Source organism: Octodon degus, unplaced genomic scaffold (assembly GCF_000260255.1).
Source record: "Octodon degus isolate 3935 unplaced genomic scaffold, OctDeg1.0 scaffold00072, whole genome shotgun sequence".
Taxonomy (NCBI): Eukaryota; Metazoa; Chordata; class Mammalia; order Rodentia; family Octodontidae; genus Octodon; species Octodon degus.
The window spans coordinates 11461223-11487529 of record NW_004524648.1 but is presented as its reverse complement, the minus strand read 5'-3'; the positions used below and the strand labels follow the sequence as shown (position 1 = coordinate 11487529).

At 52.2% G+C, this 26307-nt stretch overlaps 1 protein-coding gene across 1 annotated transcript in view; it reads right to left on the bottom strand.

The window, feature by feature from the left end:
- Positions 1-384: 384 nt before the first annotated feature.
- The window catches only part of Unc45b (unc-45 myosin chaperone B), a 28575-nt gene continuing 2652 nt past the window's right edge, over positions 385-26307 (bottom strand). Inside the window, exons 3-17 of the mRNA XM_023719915.1 lie at positions 25022-25189; positions 24612-24780; positions 23473-23643; positions 18953-19124; positions 15811-16111; positions 14044-14138; positions 13747-13888; positions 12949-13089; positions 10447-10574; positions 9549-9615; positions 8568-8681; positions 7828-7943; positions 6820-6937; positions 4240-4395; positions 385-1005 (exon numbers count right to left, since the gene is read on the bottom strand). Coding sequence (XP_023575683.1) covers positions 745-1005; positions 4240-4395; positions 6820-6937; positions 7828-7943; positions 8568-8681; positions 9549-9615; positions 10447-10574; positions 12949-13089; positions 13747-13888; positions 14044-14138; positions 15811-16111; positions 18953-19124; positions 23473-23643; positions 24612-24780; positions 25022-25189 — 2319 coding nt within the window. The 3' untranslated portion in view covers positions 385-744. The remainder of the gene's footprint in view (positions 1006-4239; positions 4396-6819; positions 6938-7827; positions 7944-8567; positions 8682-9548; positions 9616-10446; positions 10575-12948; positions 13090-13746; positions 13889-14043; positions 14139-15810; positions 16112-18952; positions 19125-23472; positions 23644-24611; positions 24781-25021; positions 25190-26307) is intronic.

Here is a 26307-nt window from a genome sequence, read left to right as displayed (position 1 = left end):
CAAGTAGGTCAGTGTTTGCTTGAGTACTTTGAGCTGCTCTTATGTACACTCACCATGTCCACTTTGCTTGGAGACTTTACCAAGAAAATTGCAAAGATTATGTCATGCAGTTGAACACCAACTACATTTTCACTTAGAGCTGGGACAGCCACTGCAGCCAAAGCATGCCCTTCTGGACACGGTACATAAGAGAAGACATTATGGGCCGGTGAGATAGCTCAGCAGGGTAAAGCGCCTGCTTAGGCAAGTTTAGGCAGGCGCAGGAGACTGTAGTTCGGTCCCTGGCACCACACGCCCCACCAGCCCTGCCCTCAGGGTGGGCTGAGCCAGCAAAAAAAAAAAAAAAAAAAAAAAAAAAAAAGGAAGACATCAAACCATCCCAAGCAGCATTCTAATATAAGAGCTTTAATCTTTATGCTTGCATACCTGTCAGTTCTTCCCTTCCCACGCTTCAGCCAATATCCGGGCCTTTAGAATGAGTACAGAAAGCACTAACCAACCTGTCCTCCTATCATGAAAAAAATTATTCTAGGAATTTCTAGAACCGGGAGCAAAAGATGCAGTAAAACAGTTAACCTTTCCCAGGAGAAGGAAGATTCACGATTCAGGAATAATCAGATCTTTCCTTTATATTGAGTCTTCGCTGTCGCTACGATGAGGCCTGGGTGAACTCACACTGCAGGGGCACCCAGCTCAGAACCTACACAGTACAGGATCAGCCCCAGCTCCCCTGTGGGCCCCTGTCTAGGACACTGGCTTGATGAAGCCGTAATCCATGCACTTGATGAGACATTCCCGGGCAGTCTGCACCACCGCTGCCTTCTTCTCATCTGGCTCCTGCTTGCCCACCACAGTCAGGATCTCCAGCAGCTCGCTCTCCACCAGCTTCTTGGCCAGCTCGGCATCGGCGGCCAGCAGGTTGTAGGCGATGACCAGGCCACGGTGCTGGACTGAGAGCCGGTCATGGAGGCAAAGCCGCTGCAGAATCTCCAACCACTGAGGTGTCTGGAGAAGGAGCAAATGGGTAAGGAGGGAGCCAAGGAGTCAGTGGGAGGACAGCAAGAGGGTTAGAGCAAGGTAAGCAGGAATCCAGGCCCACAGCTAGGTGACAGCCATGGTCACATTAACAGAACACTATCATCCTCCACCTATCTATTTTCCAAGCTGCTTGAAAACCAGAGAAACAGATCTACTGCTTGTCTGAAAGGAATGGGGATGTGGAATATTCAGAAAAGGGGATTCTCTCCTTCATACATGGGCAAGGTGTGCTTCTGCCAAGCCAGTGCCCTTGGAGATGAGCGCTCTGGGCATGCAGGTGTGCTCTCTGCCATTCTGACTTTGACTGGGATCTCACAAGATGCTGGTGTGCATCCTCTCTTCTGCTCTTCCTCCACTTCCCATCCACAACTCTGATGACATCCAGCTATGGGGAAGCAGGACTCTAGACCACCCTGAGCACAGAGCAGAGAGGCAGCGATAAAGCTGGGAGGAGAACCAGAAGGCTGATTCCTCTGTCACTTAGTAAACACACAAGACCAGCAGGGTAGAATAGACAGCTGCCTGGACGTGGAGTCTGAGAGGCCTGAGTTCAGGCCCCAGCTCAGCAGTTAGCAAGTGTGTGGCCTGAGCTAAGCTTTGCACCCCCTGAAGCCTTGGCAGCCTCTCCTGTCACAGGCTCTACCTATTTGTGACATTGTTCAGACTTAATGAGATGATTCAGGGAAACAGCTCAGCACAGGGGCTGGAGTGTGGAAAGCGTTCAGCAAGCAGATGCGGGGCATGATCTGACTTACACCAACCCAACACTCGCGCCCTCCTCACCCACCATTTGTCACCAGCAGTTGCTTTTTACACGTGCTGCTTTCAGGTGGGGAAACAGACACAGAGGGGAAGAAAAGGCAAGTGCTTGTCTCTGCAGACTTTTGTAACTCCGCACTGAACTGCCTACCATCAGGAAGGAAATGAATGTGCAGCCAGTCATGCTAGGGTGCAGAGAAGCTTTCTGTGCTGATGTGCGGCTGATAATGCATCCAGGGCCCGTTCTCCCCAGGGTAACCTCGGGGACTCCAGGAAAGGGGTGGCCGAAACTCGATCAGGATAGGATCTGAAGGAAGGAGGAACTGTGGCCTGTTTTCTCAGGGTGTCCTCCAGCTGACGTGCAGCTGTAGGGACATCTGGCACCCAACATGGCGATGAGGTCGTACGAAGCGTGGGCCCAGGAAGCTGCCCGTGGCCCCTAAGATGTCAGTGATGGAACAGGAATGCAGCCAAGAATCCCAAGCCCTTCCGTAAGAATGAAGTGGCCAGGAGCAGACTGGCAATCCCGCAGGAGCCTCTTCTGTCCCCAGCTGACTGTGTGTCTGGTCTGAGCTTAGTTACCTTGCTGTACCTCAACTTCCTACCTGGGAAGTAAGCCCCCAACCTACAGGCTTGTTAGGAGGATTAATGTGATGCACGTGAAGACTTGGGGGAACAGCTGGCACACTGTAGATGCAAGAGTCAGTCACAGAGCACCCAGGTGGACCTGCCACCAGGAGCCACGGGACCACAGGTATTCCAGGAGAAGTGACTCTGGGGCACTAGTTTTGAAGTGCAGTCCCTAGGCCAGAAATTTCCCAAATCCGGTCTCCTAAGACAAAAGGCCCAAAAAAACTACTAATAAGTTTACACACACTCGAGGCTTGAGAAGGTCGCCACTGGGAAAGAGGTTGCAGCCCTAAAATCTCATAGGCTGAGTAGCACACAGCGGAGGTTCCTGGTGCCAGGACAACAGAAGCGCCTTAAAATTGGGAGAGAAACACACACACACTGCTATGGTTTGTGTCCAGTTGTCCCTCCAAAGCCTCATGCAGTCATGGGGCGGATTTCTAGAGTTTGTGATTAACTCATAATCCACTAGGATTATGGGTGTGAGTGCTGCTGGGATTACGGGCATGAGTACTGCACTCAACCTGGGGCCGACAGCCTGAAATGCAGCTTATGGGAGACAGACTTGCTCTCCGTAGCCCTTGCTGCTGTTGCTTCTCCCTTCTGCTCTTGCTGTTTTGCTGCCTTCCGCCTCCAGAACTGCTGCCCTCTGCCATGTGCCGCTCTGCCTTACAGCCAGCTGAGTATGGACTGAAACTCCCAGGAGCTGTGAGCTGAATAAACCTTTGCTTCCTGCATTTTGAGTGTCTGGTATTTGACAACTAGACATAATCCATAGCTGTGTGTGTGTGTGTGTGTGTGTGTGTGTGTGTGTGTGTGTGTGTTCTCCTAGTTTTAAGAAGCTTCTGTTGTTCTGGCACCAGGACAGCAACGAGAGAAGAGTAACTCTCTCTCTCTCTCTCTCTCTCTCTCTCTCTCTCTCTCTCACACACACCTTAAATTGACCACATCAGGGACCCTGCCTCCACCCCAGATGCATGTACCATTTTCCATTTTCCACCATCGCCTGTGGAGCGAGCTCAGTGCTGTGACCCACAGAATCTTGCTCACTCTCGTGTTCTGACTGCCAGCGCCATTCCCACTGCTTCTACCGCAGTGGCCACAGTTGCAGCCTAGCGCTGGTCACTGCGTCCACTTTAGGGAACCTGTGGGCTCCTCCCCAAACCACAAGTTCCCTGTGCTGCCCTGAGGACTTGCTGCCCCGCCCTCCTCCCTCCTCGGGTGCTGGGGATCGCACCCAGGCCTCACACATGCTACCAACGAACTACACCCCACATCTTTTAACTTATTTTGAAACGGGGCCTCGCTCACTCACCCAAGCTGGTCTTGCAGCTGCATCCCTGTGCCTCAGCCCCCCCAGTAGCTGGGGTCACGGGCCAGCGTGTGCCACCATGTCTGGCAGGTTGCCCCGCCTCCCTGAGGAGCTCAGAAACCCCACAGCAGTAGTTAGAGCTGTTGTTTATTTTTTTTTGGGGGGGGGTGAATCAAGGATTAAACTCAGGCCCTTGCGCTTGCCAGGGAAGCGCTTATTCTACTGAGCCATCTCCCCGGTCCCTGTTGTTACTGTGGTCATTATTCTTAAGCAGTGTGCTCTACGAACAGCAGAGGCAGCAGGTGGACAGCAGCAGGAGGGATTAGACTAGCATGTTCAGAAAGCCTAAGTAACGAGCCCAGGGCTCCGAAGAGTACAGCCCCCCTCCCTCTGGGAGGTAGGAGCAGACATCCGGGGGCGGGAAGGGTCTCCCAGAGGATCCTAGGGGAGGTCTGGACTAGAGCCCGCCCAGCCCCTCCCTGTCCCTGGACCCCACTCACCACGTGCGTCATCTTGAGGCACAGCTTCTTCTGTGCTGCGGTGAGCATGGCCAGGGCCCCGGCAGCTGCATTCTGCACCTTGTCGTCACTCTCTCCACAGAGCAGCACCACCAGCTTCAGCCGATCATTCCCGTCTGCCAGGAACCGCTCCTGAACCTGGGGGAGGCAGCAGTGCGTGCTCAGAGGAAAGGGGCTCCCAGCTACCTGCGCCACATGATGCAGCTCAAGCCCGCTGACCCGGGACCCGGGGGTCCCCCTCCTCTGAGCAGCAGCCCAGGCAGCCTCCAGGAAGCCTTCCCTGACTGGCTGCCAAGCCCTCCAATGTTACGAACAGCAAGAGAGGAGAAGCTCCCTACTTAGCCTCCTCTACTCTCTTGGTGTATATTCAGTGGCTTCTGGCCACAGCACAGGCTGTTTTCAGGGTAGATAATCCTGAGAACACTTTCACTGCCCCTGAGCAGAGATTGGGATGTCTGTCTACAGCCCTGGGCCTTCCCAGTCTGCTATGCAATGAACTCTGCAGCCTCTGAAGAACAGGAGCAGAGACAAGTAGGGTTACCTAGTAAGGGACAGGTACTGCACTGTCCCCCCAGCTGACAAAAAGGCTTGCCAAGGCTCTGAGAGCAGAAGAGCCAAGCAGCCCCAAGGCCCCGACCTGTGCCTCCGACCTCCTGCCAGGGGCCTCTGGAGCCCTGCAGCATCTCACCGCCCCATGGTAAAATCAGGTTGGCCAAGCTTGAGGCCATTTCACTGGATCAAGTTTCCCAAGATGCAGAGCTTCTAAAGGGGACAAAGGTCACAGCCACCTAGGTAAGACCCTACACCTGCATCTCCCTGAAGCTGGAGGAGGAGAAGCAGCTCAGTGTCCCCTCTGGTGGGGCATAGTGGGTACTGGAGAAATGACTGCTGTGGCCATGGCCTCTTTCTCAGGGATGGAGATGTGTCACCACCACCTTTAGCAGGGATGAGCTGTGTCACCACCAGGCCACCTTAGGTGACTGCTCCAGGTGCCTCTCCCATGGTGGTTCCCCCTTTGCCACAGAATGGAGACCACTCCTGGGGCAGCAGAGGGTCAGCAGTTCCCAATAATATAGGAAGCCTCGGTCCCCGAGTCCTTGCTCGGAAGTGAGCCGCCCCATTCAGATTGGACTATGGACAAACCTCTCTCCTACTGACTGGTAGCTGCAAAAACAACCTCTGCCCCCTTCCCTGGGGGAGGCTGTCCCTCCCCTTGCTTTATCTCCCCCCATCACCCATCTCCATGGACACACTCTCTCTTTCTCCCACATCACTGCCAGCCCCCAACCCAGCCTTGGGCCCCCCGCACAGCGGACCCTGGTTCATTTCTCTCCTCACTCTCCTGACTTTCACAGGTTGGGTTTTCCTCCAATGACAGAGGAAAAAAATCCAAGACTTGAGTTAAGTATTGAGCCAAGAAAGATTCAGTCTCAATACAGAAGGGACACTTGGCCTCCCTTGATACCAAGAAAGGGCTCAGCTCAAGACCTACTGTATCTAATGGAATAACACCCTCTAGGCTCAGCTACACCCTGACAAAAGAGGAAGAAGGCATTCACCCAATGGTTAGAATTTGTCCCTGCAATAGTCCTAGAGGCCTTATAGCAGGTTCTGAAAAAAAAAATTTTTTTTTTGAGACATGGTACTGCTATGTAGTTCAGGCTTGCCTTAAACTCACTCTGTAGCTCAGGCTGGCCTTCAACCTGTGGTGATCCTCCTGCCTCAGCCTCCCACGTGTTGGGACTACAGTATGGGCTATCACACCCAGCTTCATTTCATTTGTATAAACTCTATTATTATTCTGTGATCATTACAGTGCAAATCCTAAGGAAACAGGGATAGCTCATTGAGTTTTAGCACTTTAAAATATTCTAGGGGCCGGGGAGATGGCTCAGTAGAATAAGCACTTGCCTGGTAAGTGCAAGGGTCAGAGTTCAATCCCCAGTTCCACCAAAAATAAAATAAAATATTCTAAAATGGTTTATAACTGTAATTTGGTATTTCATTATTAGTAAAGAAATTTTAGATAATGTAAGTAAGCTAACATCCTTGACCTCTAAGAGGTCCTGGTCTACAATCCTGCTTGCTTTCATGTTATGTACAAGGCCTAAGTGACTCAGGTAAACAGTACCTTTCAGCTCAGCTAGTCCAAACTTCGGAGTCAAAGCCCCAGCTTGTAATAATATTACATTGTTGCACCGTTGAATGGGTGGGGGAACGGCAAGCCAGGAAAGATTCAGAGAAACTCCTGAGTCTCTGGCTAGAATGCTACTTCGGTTTTTTTTTTTTTTTTTTTTTTATCTTTTTGCTTTTGTGGTGCTGGGGGTCAAACCTAAGGCCTTGCACAAGCCAGGCAAGCGCTCCACCCCTGAGCTACATCCTCAACCCCAAAATGCTGCATTTGCGCTGTTGTCACAGCCCCAGTCTCGCCGCAGGCCAGGCCGGGGACAGCGCAGCCTCTGCGGCCCAGGGCCTCACTGGCAGGGCTGAGGTCCATCTGCGTCTTCCCCACTCGCCCGGCTGCTGGGCTGCACTCTGGGCCTTGCGCACGCCCACGCTCACCTCCTTGTTGACCACCATGTTGCACATGCACTCGGTGGCCGCCTGCCGCAGCTGGTCATGATTCTCAAACATGTAGTTCTCGATGTCTGGCAAGGCCTTCTCCTTAAAGATCTTCTGTCTGGGGTGGAAGGACAGAGAAGGAGACCCTTGAGTTCTCGATAGGGAGCATCTAGGGTTCCGGCCACCGGAAGACATTTCTCCTCCATCCAGGTGATGTCCCTCCCACCTCCTCAGCTGCTCAGCCAGGACTGTGGGCAGCACCGAGCCTGTTCCCAGCTCCGGAAGGGGCACCAATAGGTACAGACTGAACGACCTAACATTGTATCCTATCCCCAGTCCTGGGTTGTGGGCTGAATATGTAAGCCCAGGGGAGACTTTCGCATTATTTTTAGGAAGGAGAAATTCTCTCTTGCGCTCCCTTCCCTGCTGGACAAGATGCCAAAAAGACGTTAAGTCTGGCGCCACCTTGTGGTGATGACGGAGAAATGCATCTGAGAATGAAGCGTGTAGTGGTGAAGACCAGAAGAGAAAGGAGAGGAGGAGAGGAAAGGAGGTCAGGGGAAGTCAGGGGAGGAGCAGGGAGATCACAGGGGCCAGGACAGTTTTCTAATCCCTCCGTCAAGTCCCCTGAATCTGGACTGCCCCAGACTTTTAATTTAAGTGAATCAGTACATTTCCTTTACGCTTAAACCAATTAGGGTTGTTTTCCATTACTTGAAGAAAAAATTGCGCCCCTTCCAGTACCTTCCACATCCACCCGCCTCCACGTAATCCCCGCCTGAGCACCCGGATACCTTACTGCTTGAGGGAGCCGTGCCTTTGCAGCCCTCTGGCTCCCCGTATTCCCCTACGCAGCAGTGTTTCCAGATGTGAATTCAAGTCCTTCCCACGTGGTCCTCCAAGCAGTACAGTTGTGCTACATAATGTGGCTGAAATGCTACATACTTTACGGGACTCCTGTCTTCTCTCCACCCCTGTCCCCTCCTCTCATCCCCATACTGCACTCACCGGAGTTTGTCACTCCGTCCAGACAAGTTGGTGAGGCCTAGGAGAGCTTCGTAGTTCTGAAGCCCATCTCTCTGGGTGTCCAGGAGACCCACCAGGGGCCTCACCACCTCATACACCTGTTGGTGGGGAGGTCACAACTGGGTCAGGTGGGGACCACAATCCCCAGCCCCTTGCACTTATAGATGGCCAGCTTTATTATTATTATTTTGTATTTTAGGGAAGGTTCTACAGGGTGTTCAGGGTCTCACTACTAGATCAGACTCGTAGTAATCTGCCTGTTTACAGCTCCCAAGTGCTAGGATTACAGGTGTGCACCACCATGCCCAGTCTCAATGGCCACTTCAGTGCACCCCAGGGGCGGGGCTGGCATGGCAGGCCTGGGGATCAAACCCCGGCCCCTGTGCCTGCTCGCAGGCATTTAATCTATTGAGCTATTTGGCTGGCCTTAAGGTGGCCAGCTTTAAGTGGACAAAGCACTTTCCTATGTTCTCTGACATGATTTTCACAATGCGTCTGAAAGGCAGGATTATTCCTCTGACTTTGCCCAAGAGACAACCGAGTTTCTGCGTGGACAATATTATTTACAGGCCAACTCAAACCTGGAATCAGGTGCCTCCAGTTCATCCCCTCCTCCACCCCATGAAAGTACTGTACCTCTCTCCCAAGACAGGGGGAGGAGGGAAAGGGCCCCTAGGAGCAGAAGAGACCACTGTCCCGGGCCATCTACCCCAGATACCCACCCGCTCCCCAGGGAAGGCGATGTCTGGGTTGGAGACAGCCGCGATCTTAGCGAGAGCGTGGGCTGCCTTCACCTTGCCCACGTCTGTGCCCTCCAAAGCCAGGGGGATCAGGGCCTGCAAAGAAGGGCACAGTCAGCGCGCAGCCACAGACCCGCGGGCCCTCCGACCCCCACTCCAGCTGTCTCTGCCCCCGCAGAAGTTCAGGAAGACGATGCAGCATAACAAGCCCTTGAAGACCATGCAAAATAATGAAATACTTGACCACAGATTCACTGCCCTGGTCCCAACGCCCGTCAGGGCCTCCGCATCCCCATTTCCACCCTCCCGTCCGTATCCTCCCTCAGTTTTCAGAACAATAATCAATAACTGGAGATTTTAGTTTTGGCCCAAGCCAAGCCTAATCAACAACAGCCACGTACTTAAGCCCTACTGTGAGATTTACATTTACAGTCCTTGTGACGTTCCGAAAACGAATCCGGCCCTCCCGCCCATTTTATAAATGAAGCAACTCTCACTCCGGAAGAGTCAGTAGTCTGACACAGCTGAAAAGGGAAAATCAATACTAAACTCAAGTCTGGAAAAAAAAAAAAAAAAAAAAAAAAAAAAAGTCTATGGTCTGTTATGTTTGTACCAGGCTTCCTTCCCACAGCAGGGAGGATAAAAGCGATTCGCGAGTGCATAGCACGGTATCCTCAAGTCCCACAGATTGGTCTGAGGCCACGGGCAGGGATAATGGAGACAACTGTGTAGCTGTGCTTCAAGTTGGGGTGGGTTGGGAGGACACGATTCTAGGGTCAGGCAACAAGCACACACGCCCACAGACGCCCACACACCCCCTTGCGTGCATGCACGCCGCAGTGCGCGCTCGTGCACGGCACAGTGCGTGCTCGTCCACAACATAGTGTGTGGTCATGCACGGCATAGTGCGTGCTCGTCCACGGCACATCCCCTTCCACGATGAGCTTCCTCTTGCCCCATTACCTTGCCACCACCCTGAGCCACGATGGTACCTCGGTCCCGTGGGTTGTCGCACAGCGCCAGGAACACCCTGCGGACCGAGGATGAGGAGAATACTTAGTGGACCTGTGCCCTTTCCTGAGCGGCCCAGCCCAGCCAGTCAGAACTGGGGACACCCGAGGACCAACGGGGAAACCCTGGAGAGGGGACCCTGTGTCCCCACGCCCAGAAGGAGCCACCTTGGGCACTCGCTGCCATGGATGTACATGGCGGGGGAGGCAGCAAGGCCAAGTGTGGCTGCAGAGGCACCCATGACACCTACTGGGGACAGCCACGGGCTCCTTTCTGCTCTGCAGACTGGCCCTGGCGTCCTCCCTCGGGTCTCATCTAGCAGTACTTTCTCCCAGGCACGCCAATTCCCTGGCATACCGCAGGAGAACCCGAAAGGCACTCGCCTTCCCGCAGTTCCTAGTGTCTGTGTATCCTATCGCCCTGCCTGGAACCCTTCCCTCCCTGCATCTGGGTGGCTTGTTTTCTTCCTTCAGGGATCCACTGAGTTTGTCCCCTCCACCAAGAGGCCTTCCTGACTGCCCTCACAAGCCCTCCAGGCTGGCTGGTTGGGTGACACTGCTTGCACTTCAACTGTGCTTCCCTGGCATGGTGCCCACTGCATTGTCCTGTGACTGTGACACCCTTGCCCTCCTCTCAGTAACCAGAGTGGACAGTGACCACCTCCTGATGCAAACTTCTGCCTATGGCAGCCTGCCCTGGCATGTCACATTTTCGTGCTGATCCCGTTAAGTCTCTTCCCTGGGACACCCAGAAGCGCACGTCCTCGCCTGGTCCCCCCACTTTTCCACCCCCCTCCACCCAGGCTCCCCCCGCCCTCCAGGCCCCCAGCCCCAGCCCGCTGCAGGGGCACCTGGCCAGCAGCTCCTTGGTCTGCTCGGTCAGGATGGCGCTGTCTGCCTTCACCATGCAGGCCAGTGCGGAGATGACGCCTGCCTTCAGGAGCCGCTTCACACGCAGGTCCACAAAGTCCTTCTTGTCCTAGGGGAATGCAAGGGTGACCGTGAGGAAAGGGCCTGGGCATCAGGCACACCGGTGCTGGAAGTAAAGGTGGTGCTTTTGTGATTTCATGTGAAATTTTCAGGTTAAATCATGGTCCTCAAAGTTGTTTGCAACCTAATCCCTGGAACCTGAGAGCGTGAGATCCTATGTGACAAGACAATCCCAAGCAACCCTGATATCATCTCAAATATCAGGCGGTCTCAAAACACAGTACCACCACGAAGCACTAAAAGCAGAGTAAGTACTAGGAAATGTGACAACTGAGGAAGAGGTTAAGGCGACCAGGGTCCTAAGGCACAGAACACAGGTGGCTTCCAGAAGCTGCAAAAGGCAAGGAACAAGATGCCAGAAGGGACCCGCCCTGCCAACACCTTGACTTTACCCCAGGTGAAGAAATTTTAGGACAGCTGCCACTTGAAACAAAAAGAACAGCTACCTGACACATTCTGCCGTCTACCTGCTTCCAAGAGGGATCCCACTTCATTCCCCCCACCCCCAAGCGCTGGATACCTCATTGTGTGTTCGGTGCGCTGTGCGCCGCAATGTGTTATGGGAGCAATATGAAAGGCATCCACTTCCCAGGGTTCCCTGTGCCAAAACACCTGCTGAGCAGTGCAGAGCCCGTTCTGCTGCGGGGAACATCAGCCTCTCTGCAGCCTTGCCCTCCCCGCCCCTAGTACGGAGCCCGGGAAGCTGACGCCATAGGAAGAGGGATCCCAAAGACTCACAGAGGCATGAAGTGAAAGCAAGATGTTGCAAATCATCGGGGCTGGAGAGATGGCTCAGTGGTCTAAAGCACCTACTTGAAACAAGCTTGGCAAAGCACAGGGACCGCGGTTCAATCCCCCAGCACCACATGCCGGCCAGTCCTGCCCCTGGTGGGCTAAGCTGGCCACACACACACACAATAAATAAATGTAATAAATAAAAATAAATAAATATTAAAAAAAAAAGATGTTGCAAATCACCAGATGGCCCAGATGTTGCTTTCCCCTGGGGTGGGGCAGGTGAGTTACGGAGAAGATACGGGCAGGCAAAGGGAGCTGACGGGCTGGATTTTGCTGGAAATACAAAGTCAGCCTTAGGCTGAGCATTCACACCGGACAATTCTCAGTGTGTGTGTGGAAGAGAGGACACTGTGCGCCACCTCTAGGAGTGGAACATATATATGTATGCCCTGAGCTAGAATAATAGGGTGTGACATTTGAAAGCTGATTCAGAGACCGCGAGGAGATGATGAAGTGGGAAACATGCAAAGTATTTCAGACTGGACACAAGACCTCTACGTTATGACTATAACAGAGAGGGGGAAAAAGATGCACAGGGAGAGGGGGAAATAAAGTCTCTAGTGGGTGACATAACATAAAGATGCCAAGATGCCACCACCGCGAGTGGTTATTTTCTCTTCTCTATGGCCCACCTTCTTGATTGTTTTGCCACACAGGCATATCATGGGGTCATTGAAACAATCTAGGTGGTTTTCCTGGCTGGGGATATTTTGGAAACATATTCACATATTTTTTAACTATTTTTTTCATTTTCTTTTTATTTGGTACAGGGTCTTGCTATGCAGCTCAGACTCACAGTGATCCTCCTGTCTCAGCCTCCCTAGTGTTGGGATTACAGGTGTGCACCACCATGCCTGGTTTCTGTGGCTGGCATAGTGCTCCCGGAGTTGGGGGCATGCAGTAGCAGGAATCGAACCCAGGTCCTTGCACTTACCAGGCTGGTGCTTAGACCACTGAGCTATCTTCCCAGCCCCACAAATCCTATACTTGTGTCCAGGGAATTATCATGCCTTTGTGTCGGGGGCCCAAAGTAATTAGTTACATCTGAGCTAAGGCTGACCCAGTTCTTTCCCCTACTCAGCATCCACATCCCCTAATCCAGAAATAAAGTGTTTATACGTTGGAAGCATGAAATAAAACCCTCTAATATCTGGGAAGTAATAATATAATCCGCAAAATGTTCTTCATGGCTCCATTTGTTCAATGAGACTATAAAGTTACTCTTGTTCCAGGATAGAAAATTAAAACAAAGGCCACAGCACCACCTAGTGGAGAAATTCATCATATCGTCAAACGGTTCGCGTTGGGGGGGTGGGGAGGTGGGGGGTGGTTTTTTGTGGTACTGGGGATCAAATTCAGGACCTTGCGCTAGCCAGGCAGGCGCTTATGCCGCTGAGCTAGCTCCCTAAGCAGTTCGTATGTTAACCTCAAATCTCTCTCCCTCTCCTCCTCCGCCCCTCCCTTCCCCCTCTAGCCTCCCCTCCCCCTCTACTTTCCCCTCCCCCTCCCCATTCGTCTCCCCTTTATTCCACTACCTCTTCTGTCTGGGCTGTGCCCATACCCACCTTGGGGTGCTCCTCGGGCACATGCTGCTTGGAGAACTTGGCGAGCTGCACCAGCTCAGGGATGACCTCCTTCACATCGTAGCTGTTGGTACAGTTCACCAGGGTGGTGGCCACTGAGTACAGGATGGTCTTGTCACTGGTCTGAAGGCACCGGGTTAGGAGGAAGGACAGAAAAGCAGTTCGGTACCAGCCTTTACTTTCAAGACAGCTTCCTGACCAGCAAGCAGGTGGGTTTGGAAGGAGCAGGCTGGTGGGGCTCTTCTCGGAGAAGCACAGGGGTACAGAGGCGAGGAATCTGCCCTGCTCACTAAGCCTGGGCAGAAATGCGTGCGGAACTCTCACAGCTCCCTCCAGAGTGTGCCGAGAAGCTTCACCCAGCCCCTCGCTTGCAGCCTCCTATCAGAAGCCCAGTCGCACACACTTTCACCTGCTGGGGTGGGAGCTGGGTGGGGGCTGGGTGGGGGCTGGGTGGGCCCTGGACACCTCTGCTCTGGCCCAAGGAGAATCCCTCCCATGCCTGCAGAACATCTGAGGAAGCACTGCCGCAGTCCCTCCCGTGCATACAACCTCACCCCTCACCCCCAAGGGCCACAGACTAGCGTGAATGTCCTCTCGCTCCTACTCGCCCTGCCTACAAGCCATGCAGAGCATCGAAGAACCGGGCCAGAAAGAAGGCAGTGGCCAGTCCAGGCTTGCAGGGTGGAGGGGAGGAGCCACTGCAGGAGCCCAGCAGGACGGTCCCTGTGGACCCAAGTCCAGGAGCCCTCTCCTGTGGCTGGAGACCAGAGCCCCACTTGCCTTGGCCAGCTCGAACATGGCCTGCAGCGCAGGGATGTCCTGGACAAAGTCGTCCTTCACATCAGCGTCCAGCGTGAGGTAGGCCAGGCCCTCCACCGCCCAGCGTCGGGTCCGGGTGTCTATGGAATCATTACACAGCCACCTAGAAGAGGAGAGGGAGAGCCGCTGGGGGAGGTTGGGGCTCCTGCCAAGAGCTAGCTGATTTCAGGGCAGCAGAGAGCAGGTGAGGCCCCTCTTATGTGACCCCCACGTGCAAGCCAGGAAGGGCAGAGGGCCCAGGAGGTACCAGCCCCTTACTTGCGGCACTGCTTGGCCAGCTTCTCGGTTGACCCTTCGGCAAACTGCCTGAGGCCGTAGTCTGTGCCGCCTGCAGAGCCGAGCTTGCAGAGTCCCTGTGGAGAAGGCGGGCACACGCGGGATCAGCGACACGGGTGCCTGCGGCCAGGCCCTGCTCAAGTGGGTCCCTGTAGCCCTAATACCGACCTCCCTGTTTTCTCCCACTGGGATACACCTCTGTGAATGACACAACTGGCTCAGGTGCCACCACCTTTGCAAAGTCTCTGGCTCTCTAGCTCAGGAGAGGTGCCCACAAAGCTAGAGGCTTAGCCAGGCATGGGGGTATACACCTGTAATCCCAGCATTTGGGAGGCTGAGGCAGGAAGATCAGAACTCTCAAGACCAACCTGAGCCTCACAGTGAGGCGCTATCTCAAAAGACAAAATCAAAAAAGCTGGAGGGGGGCTGGTGAGATGGCTCAGTGGTCTAAAGCACCTACTTAGAACAAGCTTAGCAAAGCACAGGGACCACGGTTCAATCCCCCAGCACCACATGCCAGCCAGCCCCGCCCCCTGGTGGGCTGAGCTGGACACACACACATACACACACACAAATAAATAAAAAAAAAAATTAAAAAAAAAAAAAGCTGGAGGCTTTTACCTGCCCTGTCCCTCCCCAATGCATTCTGACCTCATAGGAACCCTAGCAACTGCCTGTGGTGGTCCAATAGCTCCCCGAGACTGTCATTGGGGAACAAATCTGGATTTGCCAAATGTAACCATTATTTATTTATTTATTTATTTTGGTACAGGGTCTCACTATGCAACTCAGATTTGTAGTGATCCTTCGGTCTCAGTCTCCCCAGTGCTGGGATTACAGGCATGCACCCACATGTTCAGGGTTCTGGGGCAAGCCCAACATGCGGTATCAGGGATCGAACATGGGTCCTTGCATTTGCCAGCCAGGCACTTAGACCACTGAGCTATCTTCCCAGACCAAATTGGATTATTGTGAAGGGGGGGAAAAAAGCAAAAAACTCTTCTGGCAGAGAAAATTCACCATGGCAGAGACTGGCATTAGTTTTCAAAACTTGATATAGATTGGAAATAAAACACAGATGGATCTCTGTGTTTACAAGACAAAGAAATGATCAATAAAAATAACTTCAGTAAAATGAAAATGGAAAAAATAAAACAGGCTTAACAGTGCCACACAGATGCTTAATAAGGAAACTGACTTTTGGGCTGGCAAGACAGCTCAGCAGACTGAGCGCCTGCATTGGCAAGCACAAGGACCAGGGTTCGATCCCCAGTCCTGCATGCCATGCCAGCCTTACCCCCAGGGCATGCTGAGCCAGCAACAGAATCCTGATCTGGGGGAACATGCCTGTAATCCCAGGGCTGGAAAGGCTGAAAACAGGAGGATCACTACGAGTCTGAACTGAGTAGTAAAATCCTGTACCAAATACATAAATGAAAAAAAGAAGAGGAAGATGATGAAGAGGAGGAAGAGAAAGAGGAGGAGAAAGAGGAAAAAGAAGGAGAAGGAGAAGAAGAAGGAGAAGAAGGAGAAAGAGAAGGAGAAGAAACTGACTTTGCCCTGAAAGCACTTTCGGGACAAAGCCATCAGTGTTTGTTCTTGAAGTACAGGGAGCATCCTCCGGGCCGAGGCCTGCCAGCCTTGCATGTCAGCCTTCCACAGAGGTATGTAGGTGGAGCTGTGCCCCTGCTGTATGCCCCCCACTTTATCTGGGTGACTCTGGAAGGCAGGGGTACCAAGCCCACTTACCACCAGTGTGCGGATCTTGATCTTCTCATTTTTGGTGGTCTTGTAGATCTGTTTGAGCAGTGACACGCCATTGGTGATGATGAAGGTGGCCCGGCTGAGCTTGGTGGAGGCGTGGATGAGGGCCTCCACGGCCACCAGCTGGTCCGCCTCACGCTCCGAGCCGCACAGCGCCACCATCATTTCCATCACGCCTTTCATTCCCAGCAGCTGATTGCCCAGGTCAAAGGGCCCCTGCAAGATCCCAGACACTGTCTGGATGGCAATCACATTCTTATCCATGTCCTGGGGGTCAAACTTGCTCCTAAAACAGAAGACAAGAGTCAGCAAGAGAATTGGCCCAAGGGGAAAAGAGTTGCACATTGTGAGAGCCAAGTTCCATTGTCAACTTGATTGGCTTGGGAGCCACCCAGGGAATCAATAAAGCACACTCTGGGTGTGGCTGGGTAGCCCTGGACGCATGAGCTTTGTTACTATATCCGGGCGCATCCTCTCTGGCTCAGCACCCCTGCTCTGCTTCCTGCCCACCATGAACTGAGTCACTTTGCTCCACCACACACTTCCACCATGACGATCCTGCCTTGGAGCCAGTGGACCGTGGACTCAGTTGCCCAGAACCATAAGCCCAATTTAGCCCCTCGGCCTTTAAGCTGTAGGTATCAGATATGTGTCCCAGCAAGGGGAAGGTTGAGTGATACAGATGTCAAAACAGACAGGTCTGGCTGTGCTGCTCCTGCACCGCGTGGTGCTGGGAACTCACTGGACCTCTCTGAGCCTCTCCAAGCTTCTTGATCTGACAACTGAGGGCAGCACTACTACTTCTCAGAGTTGTGGAAAGGAGAAATGGTGTAGCACATGGGTCACAGAGTGTGTCCCCAGGAAGCCCAGGGGTTGATGTGCAGAAGTTTTATTAAAGCAGGCTCTTGGGAATGGAGGGAGGGAGGGATGGGTAGAGGCAGGCCCTGGGCTACAAAGCCTCAGCCTGCAAGGAGCTCTGGAGCTGCAGACACTTTTCCAGGTTGTTCCAAGTGGGGCTGAGTCACTGGACACCGACTACCCTCAGAAGGATGACACCTCCCAGCAGCTGCAGTGTCTCTAGAACATCCACAGCCACAGAAAAGGCCCAAGGTGGTACCCGGCGCACTGTCCCTCCGTCAGATGAGAGTGTGCAACTCTATCTGGGATCTCAGGAGAGACTTCAGAAGCCAGTCGGCCGCTGGATGGAATGACACATGCTTGAAGTTTCAGTACTTGCAAGGCTGAAGCAAGAGGATCACCACAAGTTCAAGGTTGGCCTGGGCTACGTGGTGAGGTCATGGCCAGCCTGAATCACATAGCGAGACTATCTTAATGAAGCAAAGGAAAAAAAAGTCAGCAGGCAGACCTGACGCTGGGAGAGGCAAAGCCGGGGATGCCATGAGGTGCTTAAAGGGAAGCGAAGTTGGGGTGGTGGAAGCTACACGATAAGCGTGAGTTGATGCCTCTGGGAAGCTGAGAATCATTTTTGTATTTTAAAGCACTAAAAATCTAATGGGTGATAGAAATGTATAAGGTCATCCTGCAAAAGACTGAAGTGTTTCCTGTAAGACCCTTTACAGAAAAAGTTTGCTAGCCCCTGGGAAAAGGAAAAAGCAGAGCAAAAGCCATGTCTTTCACCCAGTTGAGACTCACTGGGGTGCTCTTAAGTCTGGAACTTCCTGAGAACTCCCAGAACACTGATTCATTGTTATAGTTTATATCTAAAATGTCCCTCAAAGCCTCGTACGCTTCCAGGCGGAGCTTCTGGGAGTGGCTGGATCATGGTGTGTGATGCTGGAACGAGGGTGTGGTAGATGAATTGGTCCACTGATGGGGTTAGCACTGCGCTGGGTGTGGATAACGAGAAGGCCCTCCTGGGTATGGGCAGCACCAGCCAATAGGCTTGGAGCCTAAAAGGGATAAAAGGGAAAGGAAGGCCCACTGCTCCCTGCCTCCTGCCCGCCTGACCATGGGCCACTCCTCCTCCGCCATGCCCCTTTGTCATGCTGACCTGCTTTGGACCCCGCTGACTTTGAACAGAAACTTCTACAAAATGTGAGCTAAAATAAGCTTTTCCAGGGCTGGGGAGATAGCTCAGTGGTATAAGCGCCTGCCTGACAAGTGCAAGGTCCTGAATTCGATCGCCAGTACTGCAAGCCACGCCAGTCCCAGAACTGGGTGTGGTGGCGCACACCTATCATCCCAGCCTGAAGAGGCTGAGATAGGAAGATTACTATGAGTCTGAACTGCATAGTGAGGCCCTGTATCAACTAGATAGAAATAATGAGTTAAAAGGCCATACATATATCAATGGGAGGAGAGGGGAGAGGAAACATAATGAGAAATAACACCCAGAGAGAGTCTGAGATGGGGGAATGGCAGCGAGGAACCCCAGAAGCTCCCATACTGAGGGTCCCCCCACCAGCCGCTGACTAATCTCCCCAAGTCACACAGTTACAAGAATCTGGAAAGAGCCAGCGTCCTTCTAAGGAGCACATGTGTGATCTTTTCAGCCACAGGAGCTCGTTGTAGACACAAAACATGTCCAGAATTTTTCCTGAAGTGCTGGGGAGAGGCTTTGCACATGCTAGTGAGGCACTCCCCTGAGCTACAGCCCTTGTCCAGAAATATGTTGACACTCCTCCCTTCACACAGTGGAAGCTAATTCTCTGCCCAGTGGCCAGACAGGAAGTAATGTGGTGGAAGTGGTAGTGTGCGTCCAATCAGGCTGGAGTACAGAAGACACTGCTGTTCCTCTTCGTCCTGTAAGATAGCTCACTCTGGGGAGGCCAGCTGCCATGTGGTAAGGATGCCTCAGGACCTGTGGAGAAATCCTGCCACCCACAGCCAGCACCATGTGAGTGTGCCACCTTGGCAGCCTCTCCTGCAGCCCACCCCACACACTCCAGCCTTCAGATGGCCACTGCTCAGGCCAATCTATGACTGTAGGTTCATGAGAGACCCTGAGCCAGTATCACCCAGCCAAGCCATCCCCTGAATTTCTGTCCTACTGCAAGACAAGAAGTGTTCATCATTCTTCTGCATTGCTAAATGTTGGGATGACTCCTTACACAGTCACAGATATCTCCTTCAGGGCCTGGCTCTGCGAGGCCTCCAGAGAACTCACGTGATGTACTCCTCGCAGATCTTGCGGAAGTGCTCCCGCTCTGGGTCACAGCGCAGGTCATCATAGAGTTTGTTGATGAGGATGGAGGCCAGCATGCGGGTGTTGTCAGTCAGGGGCAGGCAGGAGGGCAGGTCTGGAACTTGCCCGACAACCTTCAGGATCTTCCTCAGGCCTGCAGGGTGACAGCAGAAAGTGCAGGATGCTGGATGGGCTTTGTCCTCACAAACATGAGCCTCACTCAGTGATGTTGTACCTCAGGCTTCACTCAGCCCTGGCTGAAGGCAGGATATGGCTTATCCAGAGTGCAGGGCAGGAGGTGAGAGACGGGAGACCCAGGATGCCTGCCCAATTCTGTCCAACCCGAGGCATCCACCTTCCTCTCGGGGTCTCTACTTTCACACTGTCAAAATCAAGGCTAGCAGACCTTGGAGGACTGGAGGGGCTAACATTCGATGGATTGCTATGTCATCTTCCTGCCATACCATTTCATGTTCTCTCTCTCTCTCCCACGCTTCAACATCTTTAGTTATAAAACAGAAATAATCCTATCTAGTTCATAGTGCTTAAGGACTCGAATAACAAGACAGATAATGTGCAGAAATGGCCTGGTGCCAATACAGAGGCATCACTATCAGTCGATTCATGTCTGTTGTTTATTTAGTAAATTCTCTATTTGGCATTTATCATTATTTGCCTTTTCATCTCTTTGGTTAAAGAATCATCAATGACTCCCTCCATCAGAGTCATTCAACTGTCATGTATTTGTTAAAATAAGTGAAAGATCAGATGAACACCTTTTAGGTGCTGGCTTTCCTGTTACACAGAAAGCAGACTCCTAAGGATGACAGCACAGGGCCGGTCAGATAGCTCAGCAGACTAAAGCCCCTGCTTAGGCAAGTGCAGTGACCGGGGTTCAAACCCCAGCTTGCTATGCTGAGCCCACCCCCAGGGTGCACTGAGAAACCGACGGAGTCCAATCCGTGTGATGAGACCCTGTAGACCCTGTACTAAAAATAAAATTTAAAAAAAAATGACAGTGCAGAGTCATCAAAGGTGATCAAGCACAGAGTGGTTACCCTGCAGATGGGGTGATAGGCTCAGGCAAAACAAGAGTTACAAGTTATTTTGAGCACTTTCTAGGTACCAAGAGACACCTACATGGTAGGTGGGTCAATCCTAACAACCTGACGGGCTGGCAATTGTTATTAACTTTCAGAGCAAGAAAACTAGGACTTGGAAAAGCCAAGTAAGTTGTCCAAGGTCACGGACTGGCAGGTGACATATTGATGACCCTCTCCCCATAACATCTTTTTTTTTTTTAATGTGTGTGTGTGTGTGTGTGTGTGTGTGTGGCCAGCTCAGCCCAGGGGAGGGGGCTGGCATGTGCACCGCTGGGGGATTGAACTGCGGTCTCTGTGCTATGTTAAGCTTGTTCTAAGTAGATGCTTTAGACCACTGAGCCATCTCACCAGCCCCAAAGTACCTTTTTGCTTGGTTTTTTTTTTTTTTTTTTTTGCGGAACCGGGGATTGAACTCAGGCCCTTGCACTTGCCAGGGAAGCGCTTATTCCACTGAGCCATCTCCCCGGCTCTTCCCCATAACATCTTACATCATAGCCCAGGTGTTAACTATTGGGCTACACTGCCTCTGGGACAAGAGAGAGCTTCCTTCAGAGCCAGGGCTGAGAGTGGGCTTGGAGGTGGTCAGACCGGGAATGGTACATGGGAGGAAGGACACTGAATGCAAATGCAGGGAGGCATGCTACTCTGCATCCCACTTGAAGGGGACTTCAGACACTTGGCAAAAAATGTCATCTATGTGTATTTTACCACCTAAGGGAAAATTTTGTCTCCTTGCTACTCTTCTCAGTACTTCACATCTGACACCCACTGGGTGCCCTACAACTCACATCAACTCTGACACTGTCTACCTGGGCCTCACACAGACTCCAGGGCAAGAGCTGGTGCCATGGCCGCCTTCTCTTCAGCCCAAGGTGGCAGGTGGCAAGTCCTAGGTTTCCTACAACTTCTGTTCCATCTGGCTACAAATGAAAGCTCCTGCCATCCCCTTCTCGGCTTAAGGAATTTGTTAGAACAGCTCTCAGAACTCAGGAAGACAGCACTCTTATTAGATCCCCAGTTTAGTATACAAGATGCAACCAGGAAAAGCTGGGTGGAAGAGAGGCAAGGGGAAGGTTCCGGGGAGGATGAAGGGCTGCCACGCCCTCTCTGGGTAGCTGCCTTCCCAGCATCTCTGAGGGCTCCCAGCCCGGAAGCTCTCTCAACCCCTGCAGTCGTTTTTCCTAATGGAGGCCTCTCTGCTGTACACAACTGATTACATCATTGGCCGTGAGAGATCAACTCAACCGGAAGTCCCTTCTCTCCCCTCACCTGAGGTCAAGGTGTGATGGGAGCTGGGGGAGGAGAATTCCAACCCTCTAATCACAGCACTGGCTCCCCTGACCACCTCTTCCTCCTCCATCCTGACCCCCAGCCACTCGTCATTTGGTCAGTGAACACCACATACACTTAGCACACAGGAGGTCTCAACTGTTGTAGGAATGTGCAGCAGGAAACAAGTGCAGAAAACAAACTCATATTTCTTCTCCTTCTTTTCCTCCCCCTCCTCCTTCTCCTTCCCCTTCTGCTTCTCCTCCTCCTTCTCCTTCTCCTCCTCCTTCTTCTTCCTTCCTTTTTTTTTTTTTTTTTTTTTTTTTTTTTTTTTTTTTTTTTGCGGAACCAGGGATTGAACTCAGACCCTTGCGCTTGCCAGGGAAGCGCTTATTCTACTGAGCCATCTCCCAGGCCCCTTTCTTCTTCTATAGAGTCTCACTATGTAGTTTAGTATTCCAGGCTTGCCTCAAACTTATGATCCTCCTGCCTCAGCCTCCTGTATTCTGGGATTACAGATCTATGCTACTGTGCCTGCCTCAAACAGGTATTTCTTGTCATGTAAAAAATACATACTCAAAAAGTGCTTGGCAGGACTGAAAGCAGCCTGATGGGACAGTGCAGAAGCAGCAGTCTGGGGCCCAAAGGCCCAGAAGAAGCGCCTGCTCCAATTTCACCCCCCACTCCTCCTCCCCTTCCCCCCCAGCTCTGTCAATCCCGTGGGCCAAGACCACAAGACCTCACTTCTGTTTCCACCTGTAGATGGCGCACCTACCACTCCAGATAGCATTGTCTGAACACCCAACCTGGCCGCTAAGCATTAGTGTGCCAGCATTTTAGAATCCACTTTATCTTCACCCAGGTGCTATTCGGGTGCTATTCGTTTTGGAGCCCTTGAACACAGGAGCACAATAAGAAACATCGCTCCTCGCTCTCTCTGTCCTATGAACCATGTGGTAGGTTCTACATCCTGGTGCAGAGAGAGAGGCAGTTGCTGAAGCTCTATGTTTGTTTGTTTTAGGGAAGGGTCTACAGGGTGTTCAGGGTCTCACTACTAGACTGGACTCGTAGTGATCCGCCTGTTTACAGCCTCCCAAGAGCTGGGATTACAGGCACATGCCAACACGCCCAGTCTCAATTGCCCTCTCAGTTCGCCCTGGGGGCGGAGCTGGCATGGCAGGCCTGGGGATCGAACTCTGGGCCTCTGGGCCTCTGGGCCTGCTTGCAGGTGCTTTAATCCACTGAGCTATTTGGCCGGCCCTCTATGTTTGTAATACCTTCAGAAAAAAAACAGAACTGGAAGGGAGACTGCATGGGGGCAGGCCTTGAGCACTGCTTGGTTAAAATCTAAGCATCTGTATGTGTGCTTTGTTGATATCTATGAAAAAAACAGTTCTGCAAAAAAGAAAAAAAGAAAAGAAAAAACAAATGAGAGAAATCCAGTATCAAATGATATCAAGCCAGCAAAACCTGATTTGCATCTCTCAGGACAAGACATGGTCTGCGTGTTATAAAGCCTGTGGACAGATGAACCATAGCAGGTGATAAAACCACAGACCTGACTCCTGAACATTTAAAGGAGTTGATAAGGGACAGTTCACATCCTGGAGCCAACAAATTTAGCGACTCTCAGCCAGAATCTTTTACTCTTCTTGATGCCATTTTCTCTCTTCTAAAGGCCTGTGGAGTATTTGTCATGAGATTTCAGGATGTCATCCTGTGGTTGATGGACTCATGCTTGTTTTTTGTTTTGTTTTCTGTTTTGTTGTCCTTCCGAGACAGGGTGCATGTCAGGCTGGCCTTGAGCTCACTTGGTAGCCCAGGCAGGTCTTGAACTCACAGTGATCCTCCTGCCTCAGCCTCCCAAATACTAGGGTTACAGGCATGTGTGCCACCCCACCCAGTTCCTGCTTCTTTTTTTTTTTTTTAACACGACCCCGTATGGGGGAGACTCCACCCAGATGCTTGGGCACATGCTTGACATTTTCTAGATATGTTGAGGACCCAAATTTTGGAACTGAAGATTCCTTTCAAATAAGAGCCTTGCCTCTTGTACTTTCAACTCACTGCCAGGTACAGGGTGTCCACTGAAAAGACCTGTGTGAGCCCTACCTGCCCTCATCTCCTCACCATTATCCACCACATAGATGGTGCGTGAGTTGTCGTGGATGGCCAGGTCCTTCCTGGGGACATTCTTATTCAGCAGGTTCAGCGCCTGGTCCCTGCCCTGGCCAGACACCTTCTTGCTGACCAGCATGTCCAGCAGGTGGGTGGTGATCTGCTTCAGGTCCTTCTTGGTGTCTGAGAAATGGAAGACAGAAAGGAATGGAGGGGAGAAGAAAGTCTTGGGTAGACAGGGCCAAGGAATGCAGAAGCTTCTAGAAAAACTCCAGAAATATTGAACCCACCGTTTTCTAGATAGGGGTATTTCCTGGGAAAATGGGAAGAAACTCCCTGTACAAGCCCAAGAGTCCTCCAGCTACTCTGAGCATTGTCTTCTACAATAGCCTTGAATACCCCTGGTTGTTACAAAGTCTTCCAATTCAAGATTATGACTGGCAGAGGCCCAGGACCATGGTAGGTAGGTTTTTACTGTTGTTTTGTTTTTTGCTTTTGGTGGTAATGGGGGTTGAACCCAGAGCCTCAGCGATGGTAGGCCAGCACTCTATCACTGAGCTACACTGCATTCTTTTTTAATTTTGCAATGGGGTCTCACTAAGTTGCCCAGGCTGGCCTCAAACTCTCAGTCCTCTTGCTTCCGTCTCCCATGGATCTAGGATTACCACTGTCCTGAGATCCGTGATGTAGTTTTCAATAAATCAATAAAATGTTTTCCAAAGGGAAATGTATACTCCTCACAGAAAATTCACTCCCCTGCAGCTCTACCAAGGCATGCTGGGAGCATGACTTTCAGCCTTTCCCTGTAACATTAGGCTTTCGCTTCCTGTAGATGTGAGAAGGCCAGAGTCTGTTCTGCTTCTGCTGTCTGGTACCCCTGAGACTCAGAGAGCCCTTTCTTCTGTTTCTGCTGGGCTAAGGTTTACTAGTATTCCATTGTGTGCATGCACTGTACCACACTCCACACCGTACTTTGCATATCCAGTCCTCTGTGACCGGTGCTGGGTGGCTCTGCCTCTGGCTGCCGTGGACACCAGTGTTGTGCATCCGAGAATACCAGGCCACCTCCACGCACAGGAAGCGCCCATCTGAGGCGGTGACCTATTCTCCCTTTCCTTCACTAAACCCAAAAATCAAAGGATGTCTCGCACCTAGAACCAGGGCCTCCTCCTTCCCGCGGTGCTCCCGCTTGTCCTCCCCTGACAGCGAGTCAATGATGGCCTGGAGCAAGTTGCAGACGGCCAGCGACAGCTCCTCATTCTCCACAGCCATGAGGCTGCAAACTCGGTCTATGCGGACTGCGTGCAGGATGGCTGTGGTCTGGACCGGAGGGAGGCACCATGTCAACAGCCCAGCCCAGCCCAGTCAGGGAATCCTCCCTCCAGAGACCCAGAGCTGTGCCACCCCATACAGCAGCCCTCTGCCCCAGGGGCCATGGTGCCCTTGCAATGCTCCAAGATCACCTGGAGGTGCGCTGCCAGCACAGCCCGAGCCACGCGTCCCCCTCAGACCCTTGTACCCGCAGCCCTCCACACCAACCTCTGCAACCCTAGGCCCTCACCCTGGCCTGGTGGCCACTGCACATGCCCGACAGAGTCCGCACTGCAGCCAGCACCAGCTCAGGCCTCTTAGTGTCCAAAAGCTGCAGCAGCAGGGCCACTCCGTTGTTCTGGAAGATCCGCTCGGCCCCTGCCTCCTCCCGGCCCAGGACAATAAGGTTATTGGCAGCCTGAGGACAGAAGCGGTGAGTGTCAGAGAAAGCTAGAACTGCGGAGGCTCTGAGCGTGGGGCTCATGCAGTGACTCGGTCTTCAGAACATGACTGTCTTCTAAAGTGCAGGAGGAGTCAAAGTGACTTTCAGGACGATAACTTGAAATGTACTACAGCCACTCAAGTCATAGATTCAAAAGCTACAGAGCCAAGTGGGGGAAACATCAACAAGTAGTATCCTATACTCATTCTAATTAAGTTGATATTAAAATAAAATTGTGTGTCCCTGCTTGTGGGGGGCTAGAGCAAGGTTGGGAAATGGAGACTTTTTACATAAAGGACCATTTTCCTTTACTGTGGCTTTGGCATGTTTTGCTTGCCTGTGGCCCTGTGCAGGGCAGTCTGAAGTTGCAGGGGTCTCAGGAAGGAGGAGGTGGTGGGCAGAGAGAGGGCCACATAGGCCCTGAAAGCTCAGGGTTTGAGTTTAGCTGTGGGACTGTGGGAAAGTCATGGTACCTCTCTAGGACCCAACTCATTAGATGAAAAATTTGGCAAGTGAGGTGGATGCTTCCCAAATCATTTCCCACAATAAAGTGTTCAGATCTGGGCCCAGATCTGGAGAAGAAGGCTCAGAAACACCTGAGAATCCAGAACCAAAGAAAGAACTCACAGGGTGGAGCAACAGGGCCGGAGCAGACAGAGAGGCAGGAAGGAGACCCAGGCTGCTGCCAAGCATGACTTTTGTTTATTTGTTTGCTTCTGGCTTTTTGACAAGGGTCTCTTTATGTAGTCCAGATTGGCCTTGAACTCCCTATGTAGCTCAGGCCGGTCTCCAGCTAACAAGTGTGTGCCACCATGCTCCACTGAGTTTCTTTTTCAAAACCATTTCTGGTGGGCCGGCCAAATAGTTCAGCGGATTAAAGCACCTGCAAGCAGGCGCAGGGCCCAGGAGTGTGATCCTCGGGCCTGAGATGGCCCCACCCCCAGAGCACACTGAGATGGCAACTGAGACTGGGCGTGGTGGCACACACTTGTAATCCCAGCTCTTGGGAGGCTTTAAACAGGCAGATCACTAGGAGTCTGATCTAGCAGTGAGACCCTCAACACCCTGTAGATCCTTCCCTAAAATACAAAAAA